General features: G+C 40.4%; 2 protein-coding genes and 2 pseudogenes across 5 annotated transcripts; all 4 read right to left on the reverse strand.

Annotated features, from left to right (window-relative positions):
- Positions 1-969: 969 nt before the first annotated feature.
- Positions 970-5,693, reverse strand: LOC143632060 (cysteine-rich receptor-like protein kinase 19 pseudogene; annotated as a pseudogene). The gene is made up of 3 exons (XR_013153478.1): positions 5,574-5,693; positions 2,400-2,550; positions 970-1,281 (listed from the first exon to the last, which is right to left on the reverse strand). The product of XR_013153478.1 is annotated as a cysteine-rich receptor-like protein kinase 19 pseudogene (transcript).
- Positions 5,694-15,015: 9,322 nt separating this feature from the next.
- On the reverse strand, positions 15,016-15,839 carry LOC143632061 (G-type lectin S-receptor-like serine/threonine-protein kinase At1g67520). The gene is made up of 4 exons (XM_077100654.1): positions 15,822-15,839; positions 15,537-15,736; positions 15,230-15,440; positions 15,016-15,146 (listed from the first exon to the last, which is right to left on the reverse strand). The coding sequence occupies exons 2-4, from the start codon at positions 15,603-15,605 to the stop codon at positions 15,016-15,018; spliced, it is 411 nt and encodes a 136-aa protein (XP_076956769.1). The 5' UTR covers positions 15,606-15,736; positions 15,822-15,839.
- A 207-nt stretch (positions 15,840-16,046) lies between these two features.
- LOC143632063 (uncharacterized) lies at positions 16,047-17,565 on the reverse strand (annotated as a pseudogene). The gene is made up of 2 exons (XR_013153479.1): positions 17,502-17,565; positions 16,047-17,403 (listed from the first exon to the last, which is right to left on the reverse strand). The product of XR_013153479.1 is annotated as an uncharacterized LOC143632063 (transcript).
- A 4,632-nt stretch (positions 17,566-22,197) lies between these two features.
- On the reverse strand, positions 22,198-24,615 carry LOC143632006 (transcription initiation factor TFIID subunit 11-like). Of its 2 annotated transcripts, none has more exons than XM_077100606.1 (5): positions 24,556-24,615; positions 22,904-23,265; positions 22,735-22,822; positions 22,549-22,648; positions 22,198-22,416 (listed from the first exon to the last, which is right to left on the reverse strand). In XM_077100606.1, exons 2-5 carry the CDS (start codon positions 23,215-23,217, stop codon positions 22,289-22,291), a joined length of 630 nt encoding a protein of 209 aa, XP_076956721.1. In that variant the 5' UTR covers positions 23,218-23,265; positions 24,556-24,615; the 3' UTR covers positions 22,198-22,288. The 2 variants fall into 2 exon arrangements, with proteins under 2 accessions (XP_076956721.1, XP_076956722.1); XM_077100607.1 differs by having other exon boundaries at positions 22,904-23,221; positions 24,556-24,614.
- Between the last annotated feature and the right edge of the window lie 1,977 nt (positions 24,616-26,592).

The following is a 26,592-nucleotide window of genomic DNA, read 5'->3' on the forward strand; positions in this document are numbered from 1 at the left end:
CTTTGATAGCCCATATCAGATAGTTGTTGGTTGCGGTCAAAGTCGTAACTTGGTAAGACATCGAACCTGCTTATTTTGATTGTACCATTGCCATGATTCACTTCCTTTTATGCTTTCTTTATCCCTTCTCTATGAATTAACAAGTCTCTTCCTTTCTTTCTTTCTTTCTAGTATTGTGACGCTGGTACTTTCTTTCTTCTTTCTTGAAGTGTTTCTTTCTTCTTGCTTTGCTGATTTCAATCAGCCCTCCTTTCTTCTTTCTTTCTCTTTCTGGCAGCCTTTTCTCTTTCTTTGTTGTTGCTTTCTTTCTTTCTCTTGGATCCTAATTCTTTATGCTAATCACAACATCATCTTGCTTCTTATTCTTACTAATCGACCCCTAACATAGATGTTGGTTTCAGGCCCAATTGCATAATCAGAAAATACTTCTGTATTGTATGTGTGTACCGAAGTAAAAGAAAGAATAATCTTGAAAATTAGTTGTTTCAGTGGAAAGATGATAAAAGGTGTTTCTTTATTCAATAAAGTAAAGGGCTGTAAATAGCCTACAAACATCCAACATAAATAAATTACTTCCATAAAAAATGGGAGTCAAATGAGAGAATAACAAACTTAACTGTTCCTACATTCTACAACGTTCACATCCAACGAACTTCAGTCAACTCTGAATAATTATTTTAACAATTAAATGAAACATATACTAAATCACTAGCTAATAAAAACCGACTTATAAACCTACCCGTCAAGATTAAACCCAACAACCGTCTTGTCATCTTGACTCAAATAAATCTTTACCAAGGCACAAAGGCTTGTTATAGGAATATCAAAATGAACAATCACAATCGAGTTTAAAGGTTTTGTCGTACAATAAGAATCTCAGAATGAACAATCACAATATTGGAGTTTACATGCATGAGATCAACCAATATTACACAAATATATTATGGCAACAATAATAAAGAAAAACAGCTACATTCGGCCCTCCATTATAGTGAGGGTCATATCGTTCGAAGAGTAATGTTTCGATCCGCTTTCTTCAGGAGTTGAATTCGACTCGAGTATGCCAGTAAAGAATGCTGGTATTTTTGGAGCCGGTAAGGATATGGTGTCGGTGAGAAGCATGGATATCATATCTGAAGTTGTTGGTCTATCCACTACACTTTCTTGTACACAAAGAAGTGCCACATGAACAATCCTTAAGAATTGTGGTACATCAAAAGTACTTCCAACTGTTGGATCATGCAACTCCAGCTCATTCCCATGTTGTAATAGCTCCCATGCCTAAATCATTAGAGTTAATTAAACTATTTTATCGTTAATTCCCGGCATAACTGACCAAAGTTATTGCCATTATTAGGTTTAAATCAACAAATCCAATATCCATTGAGGAAAATGATTGATTGGCAACTATATATATATATATATATATAGGTTAACGAGGAAACTCAAAAAAAAACTTGAGAACTCTTCAATTTACATGTAAAACTTTTTATTTTACATACAAAAAAAATACTAAAAAAAATCATTTTTCATGTAAAACACACATTTTTACATAATATTTTTAGAGATTTTTTTACATATAAACACATGTAAAACCGTTTAAAAAAAGTTTTTGATTTTCACTTATAAAAACATAACAAAATGTTTTTTTTTCAAAATTTATATTTTTATTGGAATGTATTCTTCATGTATTTATAAGTAAAATTTCTAAAACAATTATGCTAAAACTATTTTTTACATGTGAAATCGAGCTTTATATTATTTTTTTCACATGTAAAATGAATTGTTCCTTAGTTCCTAACATTTTTTGAGTTCTGCCCCTATGTATATATCCATAACTAACAAAATAAAATGAATGGACCAAGGCTTTATCCGCTTTCATTTATGATGCTATAAGATATAGGTTGATACAAAAACTAGCATATTCTATTTAGACCAACCAGATCAAAGTAAGCAAGCTAGCTAGAAAATGGCCAACTTAAATTTATCATAGCTTCCGCTATGTTTGGAGTTACTTAACCCATAATATATATTGAAAATGTCTCAACAAACCTGGCGCTTGAACAAATGCTATAGACGGTTTGTCTAAGTCTCGGGTCCAAATCTTTTCTTTATTTTGAATTTCCAGATTTTACAAGTTTTATTGTAAATGTTTCTGAATCCTGATCTCAGTCAATTTTAGCTTACTTCGTTATTTGACATAATTTTCATCTAGTAAGTTTTACTATTTTCTATGAACATCAATTTAAGTTTTTCCTAATAGAAAGGGTTTTATACTTTTATGTATGGGTCTAAAGTCTAAACATTAAAAAAAAACCTTAAAAGGTCCTCTTTGTTTATATCACGTTGTGTCATTATAATATGTGAATGATGCAAAAATTGAGTTTAGTAACACTTACGTAACCGAGAAGATTGAATGTGCGATTATTTTGAGTGAAGCTGCAGTTTCTTCTTCCACTGATAATTTCCAGGATTAGGACTCCAAAGCTGTATATATCAGACTTCACAGAGAATGTCCCGTCCATTGCATACTCAGGAGGCATATAACCGCTACGCATTAAAAATTGATTTAATTATGTTTCCAGAAACAAATATATTGAAATTGGACAAAAAAATACTCATATAAATGATGTTGAACCGAATATCCCATTTCAATACCAAAAAACTGGGTAGTTGTGACCAAAGAAAATGGTCGCAACGATAGCGACTACAATTTAAAATCGGTTGCAAAACAGTCACATTTTGTTGCAAAACGGTTGGAAATTTAGCTACCGTCTTTATTTGATTTCAAAGCAGTTTCACAATTGGGGTAGCAATACGCATATAAAAGATTAGCGACGAAGGATTTACAACGACAATCTCGGTCGCAAATACCCGGTTTTGTATTAGTGTAATTTTTGTTAGGATTGGTGAAGCCTTTGTGCTCGGGTTTACTTCAGATTACATGGAGGAGCTATTGGGCCGGGTTATTATTAAGTTTATTAGGCCCGTATTTATGTTTCTTGTTGGCTAAAATGGAAACGCTAATCCAAGTCTATTTATATCCCTTGTTGCAATTGTAATCTTTGCACCTAATCGATGAAATAACCTAGTTGCAGCCCGTGAACATAGATTACCCGCTATGACCGAACCACGTAAATTCTTGTGTCGTGTTTATCATTTATCATTTATTTTCTGTTTACCGCGTGAATAATCGTGTGTGCTTGTTTGTGTGTTGTTCCGCTGCGTGTCACTTTGTTCCTAACAATTTTGTGGTTTTCGGTAACAAAAAGAGCAAACTTACTATGTTCCTACAACCCGGTTAGTTATAGCCTCAGTCTCGTTTTCCTTGAACATTCTTGCCATATCAAACCATGTTAGTTATTACCTCAGTCTGTTCATTGTTTTCGATTTATTCTCGTTTGTTATTGTTATAACTGAAGACGAGATAGTTGTGATGCAGTAGTAAAATGAAAATGAAAATCAAAACAAGTTGATTCTACAAATTCCCGTGATGAACTTCCAAACCCCCAAATCCCACTCAAAAGGCTAGGGAAAATGAAGAGAAAATATTTATTAATCAAATTCAAGTCTAACTTTTCAGATTACATCAAGATCATATAAAAGACTTCCAAATACGAAATGCGCCCTAAAAAGGCCATGGGCCAAACACAAACCCAAAATGAAAAATGCAAAAACTGACAAAAAAAACATAAAAAGGCCCAATACTTTATTTAGGAGGTGTTTTTGGGCTTCGGACAAGGGTCAAACCACCGTAGACAATTTGTCACAATGTGCTCCTTGTCTCAAGTTTCGATTTGACTGGTAATGGGCTTGAAACAGAGCTTCGTGGGCCAAGATATGCCCATTTTCGTGGGCCACCTTTGGAAGCACGATCTTGGGCCTCCAAATATAATGTGGCACGTTCTTCAATGCTTGGGCCTCCATCAAGTTGTGACCAGAATGCTCGAAGGTTTGGATTTTTGGTTTGATTGGTTTGTCAAAGGAACTTGGATGTGGTACTAGTGATTATATCTGGAGAAAAAGAAACAAGTGGGTGCACTGGTAGTGGCATAAGTGAAAAAAGAGGTTAGTGGAAAGTCATGTGATCTGTTGATTGTTTGACCTTTCGGTTAAGGTTTGCGTTAACTGATCGTGCGTACGGTTATAGAAACCTTGGTACTGCTCACTTTCCATGAAAGCTTAATTGTTGTTATAACCATTTGCCTATTATATTAGCTGGTATGGAATTGTGAAGTTATATTTGTTCGATGTTGATCAATTGTTTCACATTTGAGGGATCTTTGTATATGTATTGGGGGGAGGTTTTCGCTTAGAAAGTGCGAGTGGAGATTCGACTCGTGGATTTTTTTTTCGGCATGGGTTGGGATAACATGGATAATGGGAGTTGGGCATAGTTTGACTTGGTAGGGTTGCATGAAGGTGTGGGACATTCTTTAGAGTCGATGTCCAAATATGGTAAATTATGATTCTGAGAATGTGTCGGTGGTGATGCAATGGGGCTCAATGGAAGCTAGTGAAGACTCTTAGATTCAAGATTCTGTTATGCTTCATTTTCTTATTACCTGCTTCAATGAAGGTGAATATATTATTGAAGACTTTTATGGGTTTGTGAAAGTTTTGGCTCGTTGAATTGGGTAGAGCTAAGTGGGTTCGTAATGCAAGCATGAATCCTGGAGCCATAAGGAAAGCTTGAGCATATTCAGAGGTTTAAAATTTGATGGGGATTTCATAACAGCGGGAGAATGGGGGTATTCAGGTATAGTTACACAGTGACGTTGGGGTTTTGGATCGGAATTCCGAACGGAAATTCTCTCCTAGGTGCTTGTTGTATTATGGGGAGTGTTTTTTTCTTCTGGAAGTCTTTGGAGCCGGTTGTGCAAGTAAGTAGGTGCTGGTTGGATTGAAGATGTGTCATTGGCGGGTTTTGCCATGACTGAGTCTGTGATGAACGTATTGGAGATGGGGTGCTTCAATGGGCCTTTCGGGAAACTAATGCAAAGGCCGGGAGCTACAACTAGGCGGATTGGATTGTTGAAATCTTAGCTTGTTCGCAGGGAGTTGAAGACTTGGAGAACTTTCGTTGTTGAAGTTTCAACTTGTTCTTGGAACTGCAGCTTGGTGGGTTTCTATTATTAAAGATTACTAGAGTTACTAGATTTGAGATTTACTTGGATAGCATTTGTGGATTTGCAAAAGCTTCAAGTAGGAGATTGTTAGGATTGGTGAAACCTTTAGGCTTGAGTTTATTCAAGATTACATGGAGGAGCTATTTGGCAGGGTTATGATTGAGTTAATTAGGCCTGTATTTATGTTTCTTGTTGTCTAAGATGGAAACACTAATTCTAGTCTATTAATATCCCTTATTGTAATTGTAATCTTTGCACATAATCAATGAAATAATCTATTTACAGCTTGTGGATGTAGGTTCCCCGCTTGGACCAAACCACGTAAAATTCTTGTGTCGTGTTTATCGTTTATCATTTATTTTCTGTTTACTGAGTGTATAATCGTGTGTGCCGCTTTGTTCCTAAACATTTTGTGGTTTTCGGTAACAAAAAGAGCAAACTTACTATGTTCCTACAACCCTGTTAGTTATTGCCTCAGTCTCGTTTTCCTTGAACATTCTTGCCATACCAAAATCTGAAATCTTCGGGTTCATATTCTCGTCTAACATAATGTTATTTGCTTTTAGGTCTTGAAGAGGTAGGTCCCAGCAGAGCCCAGTTGCACCCGCAAGACTCACCTCAAAGAGGGACGTCTGCGCAGTTGAACCCGCAAGACTCACCTTCAACAGGGACGTCTGCGCAAAGGCTAAACTCGCAAGACTCACCTTGAAGAGGGACGTCTGCGCAGAAACCAACTGGATCCGCAGGACCCACCATGCTCAGAGACGTGACGTCCTTACACGCAGTACGCAAGCTGTTCCCGCAGGAAAAGCCTACCAATGGTGAAGTACCCCGCCTGTTCCCGCAGCTGCGGATATAAGCCATCAGGGAAGGCTACCTGCGCAGCAAGGCTACACGCACAAGACACTTAACTCTTAAATAATTCAGTAATGTCACCTGAAGAAGGAGTGAGCAAGCCGGGAACACTCCCGCCCAAAGCCGGGAATACTCCCGCCCAAATGAGCCAGTCCGTACGCTACTGGAGGACCTTTTGTACTGTACCTGACGAGGTATGGACAAAAGGTCCGACCAAAGCAGCGACAGCTCACTGTGACAAAGGAATAGTACACAGCCGGCCTGGTCACTATCAGCCGCTGCCTACTCACCAACCCCTGTCACTATTAGCCACTGCCTACTCACCAACCTGTCGTAGCACGTGCATAGCCTGCAGTTGGTGGAAAAGGAATAGTACACAGCCGGCCTGGTCCCTATCAGCCGCTGCCTACCCACCAACTGCCAGCATGGCATGTGCGTAGCCCACAGTTGGCAGAACAGAAATACTATTCAGCCGGCTGTACCTTCTTGGAAACCTACCTTCGGCTATAAATACTTCAACACCTTGGAATGGTATGGACACATTACATTACATTACCTTATCACATCTTATCTACTCTAGCAATCTCTTAATATACACTTATATTCAAGAGCAATCTAGTCTGATTCTCACGCCGGAGGGTGGTCACAAGGAGGTACCCCCCCCCCTTCTCAGTGACGAGCTCACGGTGTCTGTTTTGCAGGTCACCAGAAGAACCATCTTTGCCGGACATAACCCCTCGTGGGAAACATCTATTTAACCCCCAGATTATCCGTAATCTGCCCGGGGTCACCCAGTGTTTCTTCATTGGCGCCATCCGTGCATAAAAGCTAGAACTTATTCTTTTTCAGTTTTTTCAAAACTTCTGGAAAGATGGTTAACGTTACTCCGGTCCCCAGGCCAGGGAGTAACCAAGAAACCCCGGTAACCACAACCCCAGCTACTGGGGGGAACACCGGCGAATACACACGTTTTACGAACACTACCCCGGTTACCCAAGCCGGGGCAAGTGCAGTAAATTTTACAAACACTACCCCAGTCACTCGAGCCGAGGCAAGTGCAGTAAACAATCATCCCCTGGGATTCGTTGATACCCAGGCGGAAAGACGACAGACGAGGTTCCCCCACCAAACACTTGATCAAGTTAAAGCGTGGGCGGAAGCACGTCAAAAGGAATTCCAAGCTGAGTTGGATGAACGCTTACGTTCACTCCAACAGGCTGACGAATTCGGAAGCCCTCAACAGCTCAACATGAGCAATGAGTGCGAGTACTTGGATGATGATTCGGAGGAATCCGACACCGACGCAAACCCTCGCCATAGGGCGAAAGGGAAGCGTAAGGAAACGGACTTCCAACAGAGAAGGAATTTTGGAGAAACTTTCAAACCAAAAAACGCGGGTAGAAACCCACGTGACTTCTCCAAAGCTTTTAGACCAACTGTTGCAAATGTGGGAACGTCCAAGTTTGCAAGGGACATTGCGGAAGCAATCGCCCCGAAGAGTGCCAAGCAGATGCCCAACATCGGCACTTATGATGGTATATCCGACCCAGACGATCATTTGAACAGATTCATAGCGGGGGCAACCGTCAGCAATTGGACGGAACCCACGTGGTGTTATATGTTCCAAATGACGCTAGTTGGAGCGGCTAGAGCGTGGTTTGACCGTCTACCGGTCCACCACATCTATGATTGGGCAGACTTCCAACAGAAGTTTAGCCAACACTTCATCCAACAAAGAAAGTATACCGAAGAGCAATGGACAATCCACAATTGCATTCGAGAGGAAGATGAATCTTTGCTAGACTTCATCACTCGCTTCAACTCAAAGAAGCTAAGTCTGGGTAGTATTAGCAAAGATCTTGTTCGCGCTGCTTTCATCCAGGGCGCAAAAGACCCAGAGCTCATCCGCACCTTAACGGGTAAAGATGGCATGCCATCCACATGGGATGCCATCATGACAGCAGCTAAACGCTTCGCGGAAACGGAAAAGCAACTGGGTAGAGATCTTCCCCAGAGCACAAACCTCTACACCCAGAAAACAAGAGAAAACAATGTCCTTACCGCCCGACTAAACAAAAAGAGGAAGCTAGGCATTTGGCAGTAAAGGGTAAACTTTGACACCTCATCCGGCTCGCACCCTTGGTTAGGCGGAAAGGATAACATGCAGTCATCGAACCGGAACTCCAGATGGACGCCACTCACCAAAAGCGTCACCGAGATATTCGACACCGATAGGCTCCCATGGCCAAAGGCTCCAATAATCCGAGAGCGTCACAACGCTGATCAGAGCAAATTCTGTGACTTCCACAGGACAAGAGGCCACAACACCGAGGAATGCGTAGACTTGAAGGACATCATCGAAGCATTTTTCAAAGATGGGACGTTGACGCACCTCGTGGCGTAATGAACGCTGAGCAGGCTAATGCGTGTAGAACCCCAGTTGGGGAAAACACGAATAAAACTGCAGCTTCAATGTCGGAGACTACATACTGCGTAAACAACGAGATTCCGAACCAAGTGCATATCGGCTCGAAAGGCTCGATGACACTCCCAAGAACATGGAAGGGAGCTCAATTACACAGTCTGCATGTAGATCAATTCCAAACTTGTAAAAGAAAAGGCCCAGAGCCACTTCTAATGGAAATGATTCTCCTTATCACATTGAATCTGATGGTCTTACATTTATACTTAATGAACTTTCCACACTGATATGCCGGTCTTCACCGCATACATAAGTGGGAAAGCAAGTCGTTGCGTGTGGAAGGCGGCAAAACCCGCATAAACACAAAACGACAAATTTCTAAAGAAAATATAAGGAAAGCCTTCACGCAGGTCAGTCATAGGTAAAGTTTGATCATCCTACTAAATGAAAGTGCCGGTCCTAACCGCACAAATCATGATAGAGGACACCGAACTAACCTATTGACAACCGCACGTCAAACAGTTAATTTATTCAAAACACTGATATGCCGGTTTTCACCGCATAAATAAGTGTGAAGAAATCGTTGCGTGTGGAAGGCGGCAAAACCCGCATAAACACAAAAAACGGCAAACCGTCACGCAGGTCAGTCATAGGTGAAGTTCGGTCATCCCACTAAATGAAAGTGCCGGGCCTAACCGCACAAATCATGATAGAGGAAACTGAACTTTAACCTATTGACAACCGCGCGTCGAACGGTTAACTTATTCAGAACACTTAGAAAATCTCTTCAAGGAAAAAATGAGGAAAACCTCCACGCAGGTCAGATATAGGTAAAGTTTAGCCATCCTACTAAGTGCAAGTGACGGTCTTACCCGCACAATCACGAAAGAGGAAGCAAAACTTTAACCTATTATCTGCCACGTTGATAGGTTAACTTATCCAAAGTACTTAAGAAATTGCTAAGTTAAACTAAAATATGCACAAGCGAATCATATATTGTTTATGCGGCAAAACAAGTGCCAAATTAAACTATAATATGCATGAGCAAGTCGTATAACGTTTATAAAGCAAGAGTGACGGTCCTACCCGCACTAAAGATTTATATTCCATAAAAATTCAACTGTTACAAGAATGGCCGGGTATCTACCCGCCTACAAGATTATAAATCTATACAAAGATATAAACCTATCCTAACAGTGGGAAGGATCTAAAGGTTCAAGCTTCAGGACCACTCCCTCCAAACCCACTTGTACCCGCACCATCACTTGGCTGTGGCAGTTCAAGGAAGGTCTTGAGAATGGTTAGCCCATCATCAGCAGCAGCAACTTCGTTCACCTTCTCCACCACCAAGTGCGGGAAGGCGGCATACTGGTTCACTGCTTGGTCATATACAGCTTCAGTATCCACATCATATAAAGGGAAGTTGGAAGGCGGGATGACCTTCTCAACGAACCCTAGACCAAGCAGGAAGCCAACCTTTTCCCCATCCTCATGAGAAGCGTTGAGAGCTGCGCTCATGGCATCGTCATATGATGTGTCCGTGAAGACCCGATGCACAACCTACAAATCAAAAATACAAGTATCAAAACCTTTTCTAAGTACAAAGAAAAGCGTAAAGATATTATGAAGCTATGCATACCTGCGACAACGCTTCTCGTAGAAGCCATTCCTTGGTAACCAGAGCCTCCTGGAGGGCAGCTTGAGATTCATTACGGGCGCGTTCGGCTTCGTTCTTTGTAAGGTTGGCAAGCAACACATCTTTGGCTGCAGCCTCTTCGACGCCCCTTAGCTTACGCTCAGTGTGGTCAAGCACCCCCTCTGGTCCAAGATCTCTTGGAGCTTCTTGGCATCTTCCATAGCCAAGGCATCATGAGCATGTTGGAGCCACTCTAGTTTGGCTTTGAGCTCCTCATTCTCGGCGCGCAGAGGCTCCGCAACAGCTTCAGCCTTGGTGGCCCTCCCGGTTGCGTTCCGCGCAGTTTCCTTAGCCAACCGAAGCTGTTCGTTAACAGCTTGGGTAGCCTTGGAACGGGCCTCGAGACGGGCCTGAACTTCAACCTCAAGGGCCTTGAAGGCCTTCTCCTTCTCCGCAGCAACGGCGGAGAGTCTCCTGTTCTCCTCCCGGATAGCCCGCGCCTGAGCTACTTCTTGGATGCGAGCCGCCTTTAACTTGTCGTTTTCACGACAAAGCAACTCGACGCGCGGCTGCATCCGGGCAAGGAGAATTCGAAGCTCGTTTGTCAGCCTACCCTCTTGGTAGCTTCACATAGCTTCTCCCAGTGCACCACTGGGGGCGGCGTGGCGCACCCACTCGACGCAATCCACAGCCGTCCGAAGGGTGGTTCCCCGGCGGATGTTCCACCGCGGAACAAACACCTCATTCGAATCCGACACTGCAAAAACAAAAAGCAGTTAGGAAAAGATGATAAAAAAAAATATATAAAAAGGCCAAATTCACCCTACGCACCTGTAGGGTCGACAACAGGCCGGTAGCCGCCGAACCCATCACCTGAACCTAACGGATATCCATCCAAGAGGTCAGGCAGATGGGAAGGAGGCAGAGATTGGCTAGAAGCCCCAAACATACCTGCTGAACCGGCCGGGGGCGAAGTAGTCGCCGGTGCCGGAGGCACGGTTGAAGCCGCCGCGGTAGAGACCACCGGTGGTGAACTCACTGGAGGTGAACTCACAACCGTGGTCATCGCTGCGGAAGAGCCCGCAGAAAAACTCACCGCCGGCTCAGTGAAGGAATCAGTGAATATGGCACTGACAGCTGGCAGAGACAACGTCACAGTTGGAACAGTTGCCTCAACCGAGTGAGCAACTGAACCAACACTTGAAGCAGGCGCAGCCGCCTGGGTCATCGCCTCGGGTAGGTTGACCAAACCTACCGTCATGGGTCCAGAGCTGCTCCTCCCCGCATCACCTTGGAATGCGGTAGCATCCACGCCTGTATGAAGACAAGATATTAAAAACAATGGCGGAAAGAAATTGCGGGTAAGATTAATTTATACTTACGAGTTCTCTTCAACTTGAAGGTTCTGACCGGCGGGGACGAACCCGACGGAGCCGGCCTCTTAACGCCGGTCACCATCGTAGAACTTGGTCGCGCGGCAGTGGCGGCTGTCTCAACCTCCGAGACTGTTGTCTCACCACCACCAGGGTTCCCCGCCACCTCCTCGCTTTCGGTCTCTGAGTCAGACCGATTCACCGGATCGGCAGTAGAGGCAACCTTCGCCTTGCCCTTCCCGCCAGCAGCCTTCTTCTTCCGCGTGAAGAAAGGACCATATGCGGATTCCTTATCAGAAGATGACAAAATTAGAGGAATTCCAGCAGAGGTTTGAGCATTGACAGGGCGGCGGTTAAATAACTCCTTACCTGGCCGCGTGGCGCTCAGAATCGGGTAGCCCGGCGGGTAGACCTCCACAAACCGATCCGCCGTTTGCTCCAAGATGGGCAACTCGTTCTCATCAAGAGCACGGGTACCCATCCGAGCAGGACCACCAGCTTCCCGCGGATGCAGGAGCGACTGTAGGTCGTTTCCCTCTGAAAACAAAAGAAAAACAGTTAGAAGAAAACTTTAAGTCAGCAAAGAAGACGGAGCATACCGTAAGGGATAGAGTTCAAACCGTATTCGAGGACGATGGGGATCTGTGGCGCCTTCGCCCCAGCATCTTTCCACACCCGCCTTATCCCGAGCATCACCATCCCGGACTCCGTAAAGCGGTAAACCGGAGACTGGACCCGGGAAATCTTGGAGAACCATTCCGCCTCCTCGTAGTTGAAGGCGTGAAGGTTCGGGAGAGCTCTCCCGTTCTTGAACGTCATCGCTATGGGGACGACGCGAGCGGAGATATAGAAGAACTCCCGCTTCCAAGACCGAAGACTGCGCTCGGTAGCGCAGATCTTCAAACCCTTGATCCGAGTGACCAAGTTATACCACCCCTGGATGCACCTCCAGGAATAGAAGGTCATCAGGCGGTCGACATGGGGCTCCACGCCCAGAATGAGGCACACCCATTCAAAATGGAGGATCTTTGCGATCGCCATTGGGTGTACCTCCGTCAGATGCACACCGTGTCTCTCCAGAACACGGTATACAAACTTCGTCAATGGGAACCTGAGATTCCCATAGATGAAGAATGCAGCATACACCCCTATTTTGCCCTTGGGGGCATCGTACACCATCTGGTGTGGCTCAGGAAACTCAGGCTCGAAAGGCTCGAGCATGAACTTCCTGACGATGTACTGATACTGGTCGACGGGAAGAGCACACTGGCACTCGCCAGCAGTACTCTTATCGTCCCTATCAGAAGTGGACGTCGGGTTCTCAGAATACACGTCTGACTCTTCAGCAGTAACTTCAAGATCATGAGAAGACATGTTTTGAATGTAAACAAGAACGATTTCAGGAGAATGCTCGACAGAAAAGTTAGAGTATTCGCCAAAAATCGTTTAGAAGAAGAAGAGAGGTGAAACTGTGAGTTGAGATGCAACCTCTCATCCCTTTATATATACTCATCGCAATGAATGCGATGAATGCGGAAGAGAGAGGAAAACGCTGGTGCAATGAAACTATGACACGTGGAAAAAGCAAGCTGGAAACAGCTGTTGACAGGACGCGTGCCGTAAACTTCGCGGCCACGCGCCCGAAAACTTGCGCCCACGCGCCTGAAAAAGCGTCTGGAATGACCATATACTGTCAAGTCGCCATAACTTCCTGCACGTCCTGACACTGTCAGAAGAAACCGTCGGACGACGTTTCAACAGTTTGGACTGTTCTTATCCTTTCACCAACTCTTCGAATTTCAAAAAGATTCAAAAAGATTCAAAAGTAAGCGGGACTATACCCCTTACCTTGGCAACCAAGTAACTATAAGACAGGTGCGAGTACAGTGTTAAGGAAAAACCCTTCACATACTTAGCACCTGCAGGGAATTGAAGCCAAGAATACCTCGGCAACTAAGTAACTATAAGACGGGTGCGTGTACAGTGTCAAGGCAAAACCCTTCACATACTTAGCACCCGCAGGGAATTGAAGCCAGGAATACCTTGGAAGTAAAGTAACTATAAGACGAGTGCGGGTACAGTGTCAAGGCGAAACCCTTCACATACCTAGCACTCCGCAGGGAATTGAAACCAAGAAGGATCTTCTGGGCCATGCTTGCGGAAACGGGAATAACATCCCCGCATAGCGGGAACGTCGAGAACTAGATTGTTTGAAGCTCCAAGATGGAATTGGTTGTTTTAACATAATTGATCACTATGTTCAAAACTACCAAAACCTCATGGAAAATCTACACAAGTGGAACTCAACGCTCCTGACTTGCGAGGAGGTTACAGACCTACCCGCATCATACCCAAAGTTCAAGCAGAAAAGTCGGGAATTTCTGCACGTGACATTAGGACTTCCGCGGGAAAAATCCCCATGGAAAACCTTAAAACTAAACCCTTTTCAAAACCCTTTGCTTAAGTCCAAAAGTTCATCTCACTTATTAACAATACATGAGAAGAACATTGGACTGGGGGGACTTGAAGAGGTAGGTCCCAGCAGAGCCCAGTTGGACCCGCAAGACTCACCTCAAAGAGGGACGTCTGCGCAGTTGAACCCGCAAGACTCACCTTTAACAGGGACGTCTGCGCAAAGGCTAAACTCGCAAGACTCACCTTGAAGAGGGACGTCTGCGCAGAAACCAACTGGATCCGCAGGACCCACCATGCTCAGAGACGTGACGTCCTTACGCACAGTACGCAAGCTGTTCCCGCAGGAAAAGCCTACCAATGGTGAAGTACCCCGCCTGTTCCCGCAGCTGCGGATACAAGCCATCAGGGAAGGCTACCTGCGCAGCAAGGCTACACGCACAAGGCACTTAACTCTTAAATAATTCAGTAATGTCACCTGAAGAAGGAGTGAGCAAGCCGGGAACACTCCAGCCCAAAGCCGGGAATACTCCCGCCCAAATGAGCCAGTCCGTACGCTACTGGAGGACCTTTTGTACTGTACCTGACGAGGTATGGACAAAAGGTCCGACCAAAGCAGCGACAGCTCACTGTGACAAAGGAATAGTACACAGCCGGCCTGGTCACTATCAGCCGCTGCCTACTCACCAACCCCTGTCACTATTAGCCGCTGCCTACTCACCAACCTGTCGTAGCACGTGCATAGCCTGCAGTTGGTGGAAAAGGAATAGTACACAGCCGGCCTGGTCCCTATCAGCCGCTGCCTACCCACCAACTGCCAGCATGGCATGTGCGTAGCCCACAGTTGGCAGAACAGGAATACTATTCAGCCGGCTGTACCTTCTTGGAAACCTACCTTCGGCTATAAATACTCCAACACCTTGGAATGGTATGGACACATTACATTACATTACCTTATCACATCTTATCTACTCTAGCAATCTCTTAATATACACTTATATTCAAGAGCAATCTAGTCTGATTCTCAAGCCGGAGGGTGGTCACAATGAGGTACCCCCCCCCCCTTCTCAGTGACGAGCTCACGGTGTCTGTTTTGCAGGTAACCAGAAGAACCATCTTTGCCGGACATAACCCCTCGTGGGAAACATCTATTTAACCCCCAGATTATCCGTAATCTGCCCGGGTCACTTAGTGTTTCTTCAGGTCTCTATGAATGACTCGCATTCTTGAGTACTTATGCATGTATAGCAATCCCTGAGCAATCCCTTCAATGATGTTAAATCGTCTTGGCCAATCCAGCTTAGCCTTTCTGCTTTCATCTAAAATAGAATAGAGACTATCATTATGAAAATCAAGAAATGAAATAGCTAGTCATAATTTATTCTGTTACAAGCATGCATACCAAAAAGGAAGAAATCCAAGCTTTTGTTAGGCATGTACTCATAAACTAGAATCTTTTCTTCCCCGTGAATGCAACAACCAAGAACCCGGACAAGATTTGTATGCTGGAGCCTGGCTATGAGTATTAGTTCATTCTTGAATTCCACAAGCCCTTGCCCTGATGCTCTTGAAAGCCTTTTGACTGCAATTTCTTGTCCGCCGCATAGGGTTCCCTGTAATTGTAATTTCACATCAATTATCTATTTACGTTAGAGAGGGTTGAATGAAAACCGTTCTGTGAATTTTGGCTGCTGAAAAAGTAACAACACCTTGTAAACAGGTCCAAAACCATCTTGTCCTAGCTTATTTTCGACCGAAAAATCACTAGTGGCAGCCATGATAGAGTCAAAGCTAAACAATAACAGATCTTTTTCGGTGCTGGTATTGCTTTCAAGTTGATGCACACCCTTGAAGCTTTCCGAAGCTGTTAACTCAAGAAAAGATTCACCTCTCTTTCGTCTCTCATTTGCTACAATCAGTATAAATGACTTAATACAAGAAACAGCTATGACATGCAAACAAAAGGTAGATTAATGTCACTAATAGTTCCATACCTTCCCATGCTTCTCTTCTCTTCCTAAAAAATTACATAAGATAAACAGACAGAGAAAACCAAAAGGTATAGAAGCACCTAAGAGTGACCATATCCATATCCATTTCGTATTTATTCCAGTTTTCTTTCTATCGTTCGTACCTGTACCTGTACCTGTACCTGTACCTGTACCTGTACTTGAACTAGTCAGATTTAGGGAACTGATCACATACTTTAATCTAGAATTTGAGCCAGAAGATCCGTGCGGAGACACCAAAAAACTACTGCTTCCACTCCAAAAATCACATCCAGTTCCATTGGTGGTATGGCTTTTATACCCCACGCAACTGCAATTATTCAAGCATTTAGCATAACAATCACTAATGCTTAGGCTTGAGTTGCTATCAGTAGCACTTGTCGATCCAGGATCAAACTCTCCATCGTGCTTTTTAAAATTATTTGTCTCTCTCCTGCAATGGGGCAAACCGGACGCTGCTACCACGTTATTTGGATGATTAAAACTCTGCCACAAAACCCTCTTATCGACTGCGTTGATCAGCCGAAAATTACCAGTGTCTTCTAGTGTTACAGTCACGTTTGGGTTTGGACCAGCTTGAACATCAGTAATATTCATCAAAGTCGTCCCTCCAGAAGTGATGATCAAGTTTCCAGTGCTTGGGTCAATGGTAAGGGCAACGTCGCCTGCTGACGTGGACATGATTGGCTTGTTAGAATTGGCTACCCATACCTTTCGGGTTTCAACATCACTGGTGTACCAAATTCCTAAATAACTACCATTACTTTCGAAGAAACCTAACGTGAAATTTCCTCGGATGGAGACAAGTTGATCATAGTAGCCAACTTGGCCACCAACTTTGATCGTTGAAAATGTGTCAGCAGGGGGACAAAATCTAACAGTGTAGTTGGCACTATCAAACCAATAAGAAGTATTGAAGAAGCCAGCACTATAGGATCTCGGGCAAGCTGACTCAAACAGCCGACTGTATGGCGTTGGCTTGCAAGAAATCAAGCTTGAGCTTCGGCAGCAATACTCCGGATTATGAAATACATTGCATGCACTTTGGCACCCTCCCCCTCCTTGTAACATCAGCTCGGTCGGGCACCGTTTATTCAGATCATCAACACAGCCTGTCTTCATGCAACCAAGTAAACTGTTAACCGACCCACCAGTAGCCTCCGTGGTCATCTGTAAATTGTACCCATTGACAAGACTGACATAATAATAATAATAATAATAATAATAATAATAATAATAATAATAATAATAATAATAATAATAATAATCTTTGAAATTTGTGGGTGTGAACTCCACAAGCGTAGTTGGTGGGGTCGCTGATCTTCCGTTGCACTCCATCTCACCGGAGCCACAATCACTTGTTTTACACGACCCGTGGCTTGACCCATTGAAGCTGCAACCGGTTCTACCCCAGATTTGGCCCTCCCATTTTTCTGGTGTTTGTATGGTGTGCTGACCTCCCACTGAGAGCTCGAACCGGTGATACTGAGAACAGGGTTGCCAGAGATTCCAGGCCAAACAGTGAAGCCGCAATCGTTGATAACAGAAATAGTTGCCCCTAAAGCTCCTGCATGTGAACCAAAATGCATTCAGAATATAAGGTAGCATGTGTTTTATATGCGTTAGTGTTACAAATTACAAAAGACAATAATATTCCATTATTACCATTGGAAAAGATGTACAGGAAGAAGAAATTAAAGATCAGAGTACATGTTTCTTGATGCTTCATTCTTATCTTTTTTGCATTATTTCTGTACCATTATTTTTGTTGTTATATATTATATTTCTTTCGTTACAAAAACTTATGAAATCGTTTGGATGTTTCTATGTTGTTGCCCGCTTACCTGCCACTTCATTGTAAATCGTTTGGATGTTTCTATGAAATATAAAAGGATTGACTCTTCCAAAAAAAAAATTTCTTTCGTTACAAAAACTTCCAATTTAGAATATTAAAAGTCAAGGTCTTGCAATGATTATTTTTTTCCCCCAAAAATATCCCCTTCCCTGGTAAATACGGCACATATTGAAGTCTTTTGGCAGGCACTCACACTGCTTCATAAAGTGATGAAACAGTTACCACTTTAAAAGTTAATTCTGGGATATATGGTTCCTAGGGATGGCTTCTATATGATGAAACATTCGATTACATTAATCACCCGCATATGGCATATACCGCTGATCGTCTGGTTACCATTGACCGTTAGTAACTGATCAGCTTATGACATTGCTTGCGACACTGCCTCTTAACCCTCGTATAAAGCCGGAATTTGATTTGTCTCAAAACGAATATGCACTCCACACCTCCTAAATCCCTTAGCATTATTTTCTAGCAACTTCATACTTATAATTTCAACAAAGATATGCTTTTAGCGGTTTTGCACATTTTTTAGTAATCAGTTTGCAAGCATCAAGGGAGACAGACAATTACAAAGGGTTTTTCGCCTATTGGTACCAAGGTGTTAGAAAAATGTGTGCCTCGTGAGGGTTCAAGTCCAATGGTAGACATAAGATATAGATTTAAGAGTAGAATCAGAGAGTGTACGAGTTAAACATTCTTTTTTAGAATTAGAGAATGATTCTAAAAAAGAAAAAATCAAGGGAGACAAAGCCTAAACATTCTTTTTGAGTACATACAAGCTTTCAGGATTGCACTTCAATTAGCAACATCTAGTAATAAACCGCTCAAAATTTGGAAAGAAGAATGTTAATAAAATTGATGAAAACGTAAATGGGGAAAGTGGGCATTTAAAGTTGGGCTGTAACTATAAAACATATAGACATACTAAAATAGTCTAGCATAATCAAAGAGCCTAAAGTCTTCACCATCCTCACCAATCACTACCGACAACAGAAGAGTTGAAGCACAGCCATCAACTTGATATAAAACCGAAACAAAAAATCACCACCCGTCTCGCAAAATCGAAACCAAAAAGGAAACACAATTTGATACCCAAAAAAAATAAATCAAAACTAAAACAAACACAAAGTTTTCGAAAGTACAAGAAATGAATCGGGTTGAAGAGACAAATCACATATGCTATGAAAATAAGTTAATAACGGCTTTGAATCTGAGCCTGGCCCCACATTGTAGCCCTCATTTTCCATCAATCTAACTATACCTACCGACAAAAGGGGCAAAATCATAAAATTTAAACCATTCAAAATCACGAATCCAACATGTAAATTAAGTTTTCAAAAAATCTCTAGCATCTAGACTTTTATAAGTCTTATTTAATTATTACTAAAGAGAAAATTACCATGTTTTCTTTTTTAAATTAAGGGTATGTTTGGTAGCCTCTTAATAGTCATTAAGAGGCTACCTCTTAATAACTGATAACCTCTTAATGGTTAAGAGGTAGTCTTAAGTTTAAATGATTAATCTCTTAATGGTCACTTCTTAATCATTCAGATTTAAGGCTATCTCTTAACCATTAAGAGACTATGAGCCATTAAGAGGTAGCCTCTTAATGACTGTTAAGATGCTACCAAACAGCCCCTAAATTATGGAATTGATACTTTTGAGAAATGATTTTCATTATTATTCTTTATTTGCATGTTTGACTTGGCTTTAGTCATTTACACTATCGGATATTTGTAATATGCAAAAATAGAGTTTTTTCCCAAACTAGTGTTGGTGGGAAAAATAATTACAAAATGGTGTTCATGAAATAATATTTACCAAAATAGTGTTTTTTAAAGTATTTTTTGTTTCTCACTCTAAATCTTATTTGGGTAAAAGTAAGATAGGTCTCTATTGTTATAATTTTAAAATAATAACATTAACTTATATTCAAAATACATAAATCTTTTTCATAGATTTAGTTTAATTCTTATTATTAATTTTAAAGAAACCGTAGAATAGCATATATAATTAATTACACTCGATTTATCTATCTAATTTTCCAATCACACAATTGGTTCTAAATTTGAGTCATTTATCTTTTCATTTCATTCGAATAATCTGTCTCGTGGGGTGCCCCATTTTCCTGAAGTTCACAAATTATTTCTTCTGTTAATTTGAGATATAATTTTTTGGATGGTTGCTTAATATTTTAGTTGCATTCACTGAACATTTTGAAAAAAAAATGATGGTTTACACTAAATTCATTTTAATTTTGATACATTTAACAAAAGTTGGTTAGAACTTCGTTTATATTATTTTTGAGCATTTTGAAAGTGTAAAATAAATCTTTTCAATGATTTAATTTAAAGAGGTTTGACTTTGGTTTGATTTTTTAGTTTTTTTTACCAACCTCTGTACATGTGATTTCCAATCTAAATAATGAAAGTGTTAGAATTAAAACCGATAAGATAAAATGAAAATGAAATATAATAAAACAAATAATTAACTTCAGTATATTAATTGAATGAGAAGTGCTAAACACATTAAAATTAATTTTTAATTTATACAATGTATAAAAATTGAATGGTAAATTGAGCGCATTTATATATTCTATAGTATGTATACTGTTTTAGCTTTTTAGGATTTATTTAAAAAGAGGAGTATAAGTTTTAAAAATGGAGAAATGTATATATTTGTGTAAAAAAATATTTTAGATTTAAGTTAATTTTATTTTTCTTTAAAATAAAAAGAAAAGAGGAATCTTGATCTTATGTTAGTTTTACCCAATAATATTTGGAGTGAGAAATACATAAATATTTCAATAACACTATTTAGGTAAATATTTTTTAATTAACATCATTTTGGTAAATATTTTTCCTACCAACACTCTTTTAGGAAAAAACCTCTGCAAAAATATAGAAATATATTTATTATTTTTTAATGAATACATATTTTGTTTATTGCTAAAATTATTCTAAAATCAACCTCCGTAGTCCGTTCTCAGCATTTAATTTGTCCAATTGCCACATGACTAGTGACAACATGTTAATCATCTCTTTAACTTGGGACATATATACATATAGTCAGCAATGTTACTATATATTTACAAAAATATACAAATGTTGTGTGGTATGTTACCAATAGAAAGCAGTGATGAAGGAACTGGAGGAATAAATGAATGAGAAAATGAGCGGGGAAGAATCTTGTTAAGAAATGGATCAGAAACTAAGAGAATAGTTGTCCTGTTTTGTGCTTTCCTTTATGTACCACTACAAAAAGTAAATAAATAAAAGGTGTGTTTTTCTTTTATTAAAAATGTCCTTATTTTATTGTAGTATGGCTGAAGGAAGAGCAAACAACAATCCTTCCGTAAGATAAATTGCTGAAGACAACAATATTACAAATGAATATATTGGTGGAATCTGTGACTTGATAAAAGAAGCGGTATTCCCAATTATTGATATGCTTATAAAGAATAAAACGACAAGTGGCAGTACGAGTACTTCAAGTCCTACAAAGAAGCTCAGCCGAAGTCAAAGGGAATCAGTCATCAGTGCATTTCAAGAAAGACTCCAAGAAAGAAGGCTACTAAAGCTCAACTGCTGATAATGAGCTAAAGAACGAATGTGAGATTTGCTTATGGCGTTATGTCTCGCACTTATACACAACACAAACTATTTATAGAAATGGCCAAGTAACTTCACGTTCAAGAAAACCTTCCAACCCATTTATGGGGCTCCTACATTCTTGCATCAGCATATCTATCTAATCAATAGACTTCCCTCAAGGGTTCCATGTGGAAGAAGTACCCACATGAAATAATTTACCATTCGTACCTAATCATGATCACTGGATGCCAAAAGTATACCTGTAAGGCTATAACTCCACTTATGACAAATTTGACACTAAAAGCAACACACAAAAGGGCTACATTTATGAAATTTAATCCTAAAAAAATATGTGACCAACAAATCCCTTTTTTTTAATCAGGCAAGCTCTATACCCTGCATCTCACTTCATTATGTGCAAGTGATTAAGCAGATCTAGAAGATCGATATTCGAAGTTGAATAAGAACCCTTGCTCATCTAGATTAAGCGTTCACAACATATTTTTACAAGTAAATGCCCCTTCTCATATGCTCAGGCTCTGTGATAAACTGATAATGCTGCTGCTTTATATCTCTATATCAACCAACTTTTCCATCATTGATGATATTCATTGTATCCTCCTTATTTTCAAACAAGATACATATGACAATGACTCATTAAACATGCAAATATCTAAAACAATATAAAACAATGGTGACACAGATGCTAATATCTTACACTTAATTTCGCAGTTATGATTTAAAAAAAAAGTCAAACATTAAAAAACTATATATCATTTCGAAATAAAAAAAACTAACCCATTTGTCATATCTACATTTCTTATTATCATATGTAAATAAGCCCCATAAATCAGAAAAAAAAATACCAAAACTTATTAATATGATAAACCACCAATATGATTTCTGACCATACTTTTCCCCAAAAAGTCAGCAATAATATCTATGATGGTATAAGAAAAGTCAAAACCAAAACTGTTGCATATATGACTAGCTCGGTTTCACTACCGAAAGAGCCTTGGCACGGATCTTTTAGGTATTTTTCCTTCAAGTTTGAGCCTTCTGTACGCTTCACGAACATGACACGGTCTGATTGGCCCCGTCCCCTTTCTCTCAGTCATCACCGTCTTCGCTGCAATGTCACATATTATGCTAATAATATGATAACATATTATGCTAATGTTCATATTATGCTAATAAAAATTCACTCACTTAGGTTATATGATAACATATGTCACACAAGTGCACATAGTTGTGAGCGTACCTGTTTCAACAAGTTCACCAACAAAAATCTTTGCAATTCCAGATACCACAATAGTCATCGGCAATGAAATTTTGGCACTCCCTGTAATACTGGCTAGCAACTGCATTCATACCACAAACAACAAACAAATGTTAGGTTCCATTTTGACCCGTGAGTCATGACTCAACTCAGTATGCACTTACATACCCTTTTCATATTAGCTTTCTGAAATCCAGATCTTCTAAAAGATTCATATCTACTCATTTGTTCCTCGGTGAACTGAGACAATATTGATCTGCAACATAAGTGAATAACCATTATCAACTATCAAACAATGCAAATGCACATAGTATTAGGTATCAATGTTTAAACTCACTGCATTTTAGCCATTTTATCAGGGTCCCCTGTGGATGAAAACCTTCCGAGTTCAACATCCATGTTTTCCTCTTCTTCCTCATAATCGTCTTCTTCTTTGTTCTTATTAGCAGTAGATGTTGATGAGAACTTAACTGCTTTTCTAGGCTGGTTTAAAGAATTGATGTTATTCTCCACATCATATCTTTGTGAGTTGATGGTTAAGTGTCCTGCCATGGTTTGAGCTTCAGTGACATCATTGGTGTAGGGTGTATCGGGTGGTGAATCGTCTATTTCCTCAAATGCTACTTCAAAAGGATCCTTGGAATGCTTCATTGGACTTTAAGAGTTTCAAATATTAAATCCTTTTGCTCACCTATAAGGCTATAATATGAATATGGTATGATGGCACATTAAATTGTTAGGTGAATGATGAAACCTAGGGCTGCAAACGAACCAAACCAAACAAGGCCTGTTTCATGTTCATCTATTAAGCTTTTATTTTATCGGACAAGCAAATGGTTCACGAACACCTAACTGAACGAAATTTCTTGTTTGTTCATTAAGAAAAAAAACTTATTCGTGAACGGTTCATGTACGAACACAAACAATGTTTCAATTGATCTGGCTAGCCAAGGATGGTCGGTGCCAAGAGTTCGGCTCGTATACCAAGTTTGTGTCGGTATTTTTTAACATTTATATACATATGTTCACTTACATATAAATTAATCAGATAATATTCATGCATATTTTTGTTTTGCAGTTGATACTTTTCCTTCGCCCTGCTTGTGGTGCGCGCATATAATGTATATATGTGTGAACCCTCGGGTGGGCAACAGTGAGATTGCACTAATTTTGACGTTATTTTACTAATCTCGTGAAAATAACGTTAAAAGTGGCCGAGGATTAATCAGGCATCATGTGGTGGCGTTGATAGCCGAAAGACGGGTACATGCACCGATCAACCGGTGTCCCGATGAGTGAGTATTATGTGCCTTATGTCCAAGGCTTGATGCAAAACTAGTATAGAGCCGGGGGTTTCACCGGAAGCAGCCTCTCTATCCCTATGGGGTAGAGGTAAGGTTGTCTACATCTTACCCTCCTCAGACCCTACCATAGCTTTGCTATTGGTGGGATATACTGAGTACGATGATGATGATGATGATGAGTTGATACTTTTCCTTAAATGTATACGCTAAGATTAGCAAAGTCATTAAATATTACTAAAAACCTCTAATAAACGGACATTAACGAACATAAACGGGAACATTATTGAACGTTCCCGAACACAATCAACAAACATGGCCTCTGTTCATGTCTATTCATTTATTAAACGAACGAACAGTTTGCTAACATAACATTTGTTTCGTTTACAGCCCTAAGCCGAAAACCTACAATGGCGATTGATTTAATTTATTAAACGAACGACCACACCGCCTAACAGTTTGCTAACATTTGGCGATTGATTTTATTTACCAGCAGATTTCATTAGCGTACAAAAACTCAAAACCCTAAATAAGAACTGGCGATTGAACATGAGCGAATGGCAAACACATGATAGATAATAGTATCAATTACAGCATTGAAATACATTAATTCTACATAATTATCTAAACCCTAAATAATAATGTAGGATTATAATAAAGAAAGATGGAACGGATGATCGGTGTATACCTTCGGAATTGGATTCTGATTCTTTTACAACGAGTTTTTAAAGGACATTGGCGATTTGAGTAGCTAGCTTCACCGGCGCCAATGAAACCGAGCCAATCGAGTCTCTTATTTATATAGCCTACAGACACCAGAAATATTAATAATATAATATGCTTAAAAGAATATTGGTGAATTACAGTATTAGTCCCTAATATAATATGCTTAAAAGAATTTTCAGTCGATGGTACACCATGACTTAGGGGTGTTCTTCGGGTTTGTTTTTTGGGTTTCGGGTTTTTCGGGTTTCAAAGTTTTAAATCTTGACCCGAAACCCAACCCAAATCTCTCACGGGTTTTTCGAGTTCGGGTAATTCGGGTTTGGGTTTTTTCGGGTCGGGTTAATCGGGTTTCGAGTATCCTATAAAACAAACAATAAAAAACACAAAAAAAAAATCTACAATGTTAAAATTAAAACAACATATTCTTTTTACTTATAACACAAATAATCAAATAACAAACCAACATAACTTGAAAAAACAATTCAAAAGAAGAGTAAAACTAACTCGAACGATAATCGTATTCAATCGGGCATGATTTGGTTGTTCGATTTGGTTTCTATTAGTAATAAACAAAAAACATAAATTAATAATAAACAATCGATTCATAATAGTTAGAATAACAGTCTATTAGAGCCAGATTCTTTTTTTTAACAACCAACTAAGTAACGCCGGATACTTCGTACGCGCCCCCCATTGGCTAAAGGTAGCCCGAGCCGGCCACTAGTCCGGACGGATGGAGCCCCTAGCGGTCCACCTATTGAGGGATTCACCGGATAAAACCCGACCCCCACACCCGCCAAACGGCAAGACAACGAGGAGCCGGTAAAACCGAGTGAGATCAGGGTACGAACCCTGGCAAGCCAGGGTCATCCCTCGTATCTCCCATACAAATTGGTGATAGTGATGTTTGAACCCCCTACCTCTCACTAGTTAGATTCTGATAACTTTAGTGGCTAAACTTGGCATATTATACCTAAAAAAATATTTAATTTCAAAACTAAAAGTTTATTCGGGTTATTCAGGTTGGCCCAAAACTTATAAATCAAACCCAAGAACCAACCCAAATTACGTCGGTTCGGGTTCGGGTTCTTCGGGTCGGGTTAGTTCGGGTTCGGGTACGTGTTTTTTCAGGTTGGGTTTCGGGTAAAAGTGACAGTCCTACCATGATTGAAGTTGAGAGATTGAATTACATTCGTAATCAACAAAAGGAGCTAAGATGTGAAAGTTTTGAGAAATTACGTAATTTACCTTATCGTGGTACTACAGATGTCTCAAAAGTTGGAAAGCGTGTCATACTACCATCTTCGTTTACCGGTGGTGCTCGATATATGACACAATATTATTTGGATGAAATATCTATTTGCAAGTGGTATTGATACCCGGATTTGTTTTTAACATTTACGTGTAATCCGAAATGGCCAGAAGTCAAAAGATTATTCAAAGACACCGACTTAAATGCTGAAGACATGCCTGATATTCTATGTCGACTATCTAAAATCAAACTAGATTCTTTGATTAAGGACCTAAAAGAGAAATCACTACTTGGCAAAGTTTTAGCAGGTGTTTTAGCACTTCTTTTTATAATCTCAAAATGTTAAAGTGATAGTACAATTAAATTTAGTTAGTTGTTGTAATACGTTTTCTTTTATACAATTTGTGGTTCTGAATAATTTACCAGCTAATTTTAATATAATAAATAAGTTAAACATTTCATGTTATATATACTTGTTTTATATGTAGTTGTTTATACAGTCGAGTTTCAGAAGCGAGGATTGCTGCATGCCCATATATGTTTGTTTCTGCATGCTGACCATAAATTTCCATCAGTTGAGCATGTTGATCCAATTATGTGTGCTGAAATTCCGGACAAAAATGAAGATCCGAAGTTTATATACACTTGTAAGTGACTTTATGATCCATGGCCCTTATGGTGCTTACAACATCAATTTTCCATGCATGGTTGATAAAAAATGTTCAAATAATTTCCCAACAATTCCGT

Source organism: Bidens hawaiensis, unplaced genomic scaffold (genome assembly GCF_021521415.1).
Source record: "Bidens hawaiensis isolate Kalapana, Puna unplaced genomic scaffold, B.hawaiensis_p1.1 tig00006359_1, whole genome shotgun sequence".
Classification (NCBI taxonomy): Eukaryota; Viridiplantae; Streptophyta; class Magnoliopsida; order Asterales; family Asteraceae; genus Bidens; species Bidens hawaiensis.

Excerpts from the sequence above, each read along its gene's own strand:
- LOC143632006 (XM_077100606.1), bottom strand. The coding sequence starts at position 23,217 with ATGAAGCATTCCAAGGATCCTTTTGAAGTAGCATTTGAGGAAATAGAC. Across the intron at positions 22,823-22,903 it reads GATAAAATGGCTAAAATGCA|ATCAATATTGTCTCAGTTCA; the intron begins GTGAGTTTAAAC and ends CTTATGTTGCAG. Across the intron at positions 22,649-22,734 it reads AGAAAGCTAATATGAAAAGG|TTGCTAGCCAGTATTACAGG; the intron begins GTATGTAAGTGC and ends GTATGAATGCAG.
- LOC143632061 (XM_077100654.1), bottom strand. The coding sequence starts at position 15,605 with ATGGCTGCCACTAGTGATTTTTCGGTCGAAAATAAGCTAGGACAAGAT. Across the intron at positions 15,441-15,536 it reads GTTTTGGACCTGTTTACAAG|GGAACCCTATGCGGCGGACA; the intron begins GTGTTGTTACTT and ends TTACAATTACAG. Across the intron at positions 15,147-15,229 it reads CTTGGATTTCTTCCTTTTTG|ATGAAAGCAGAAAGGCTAAG; the intron begins GTATGCATGCTT and ends ATTCTATTTTAG.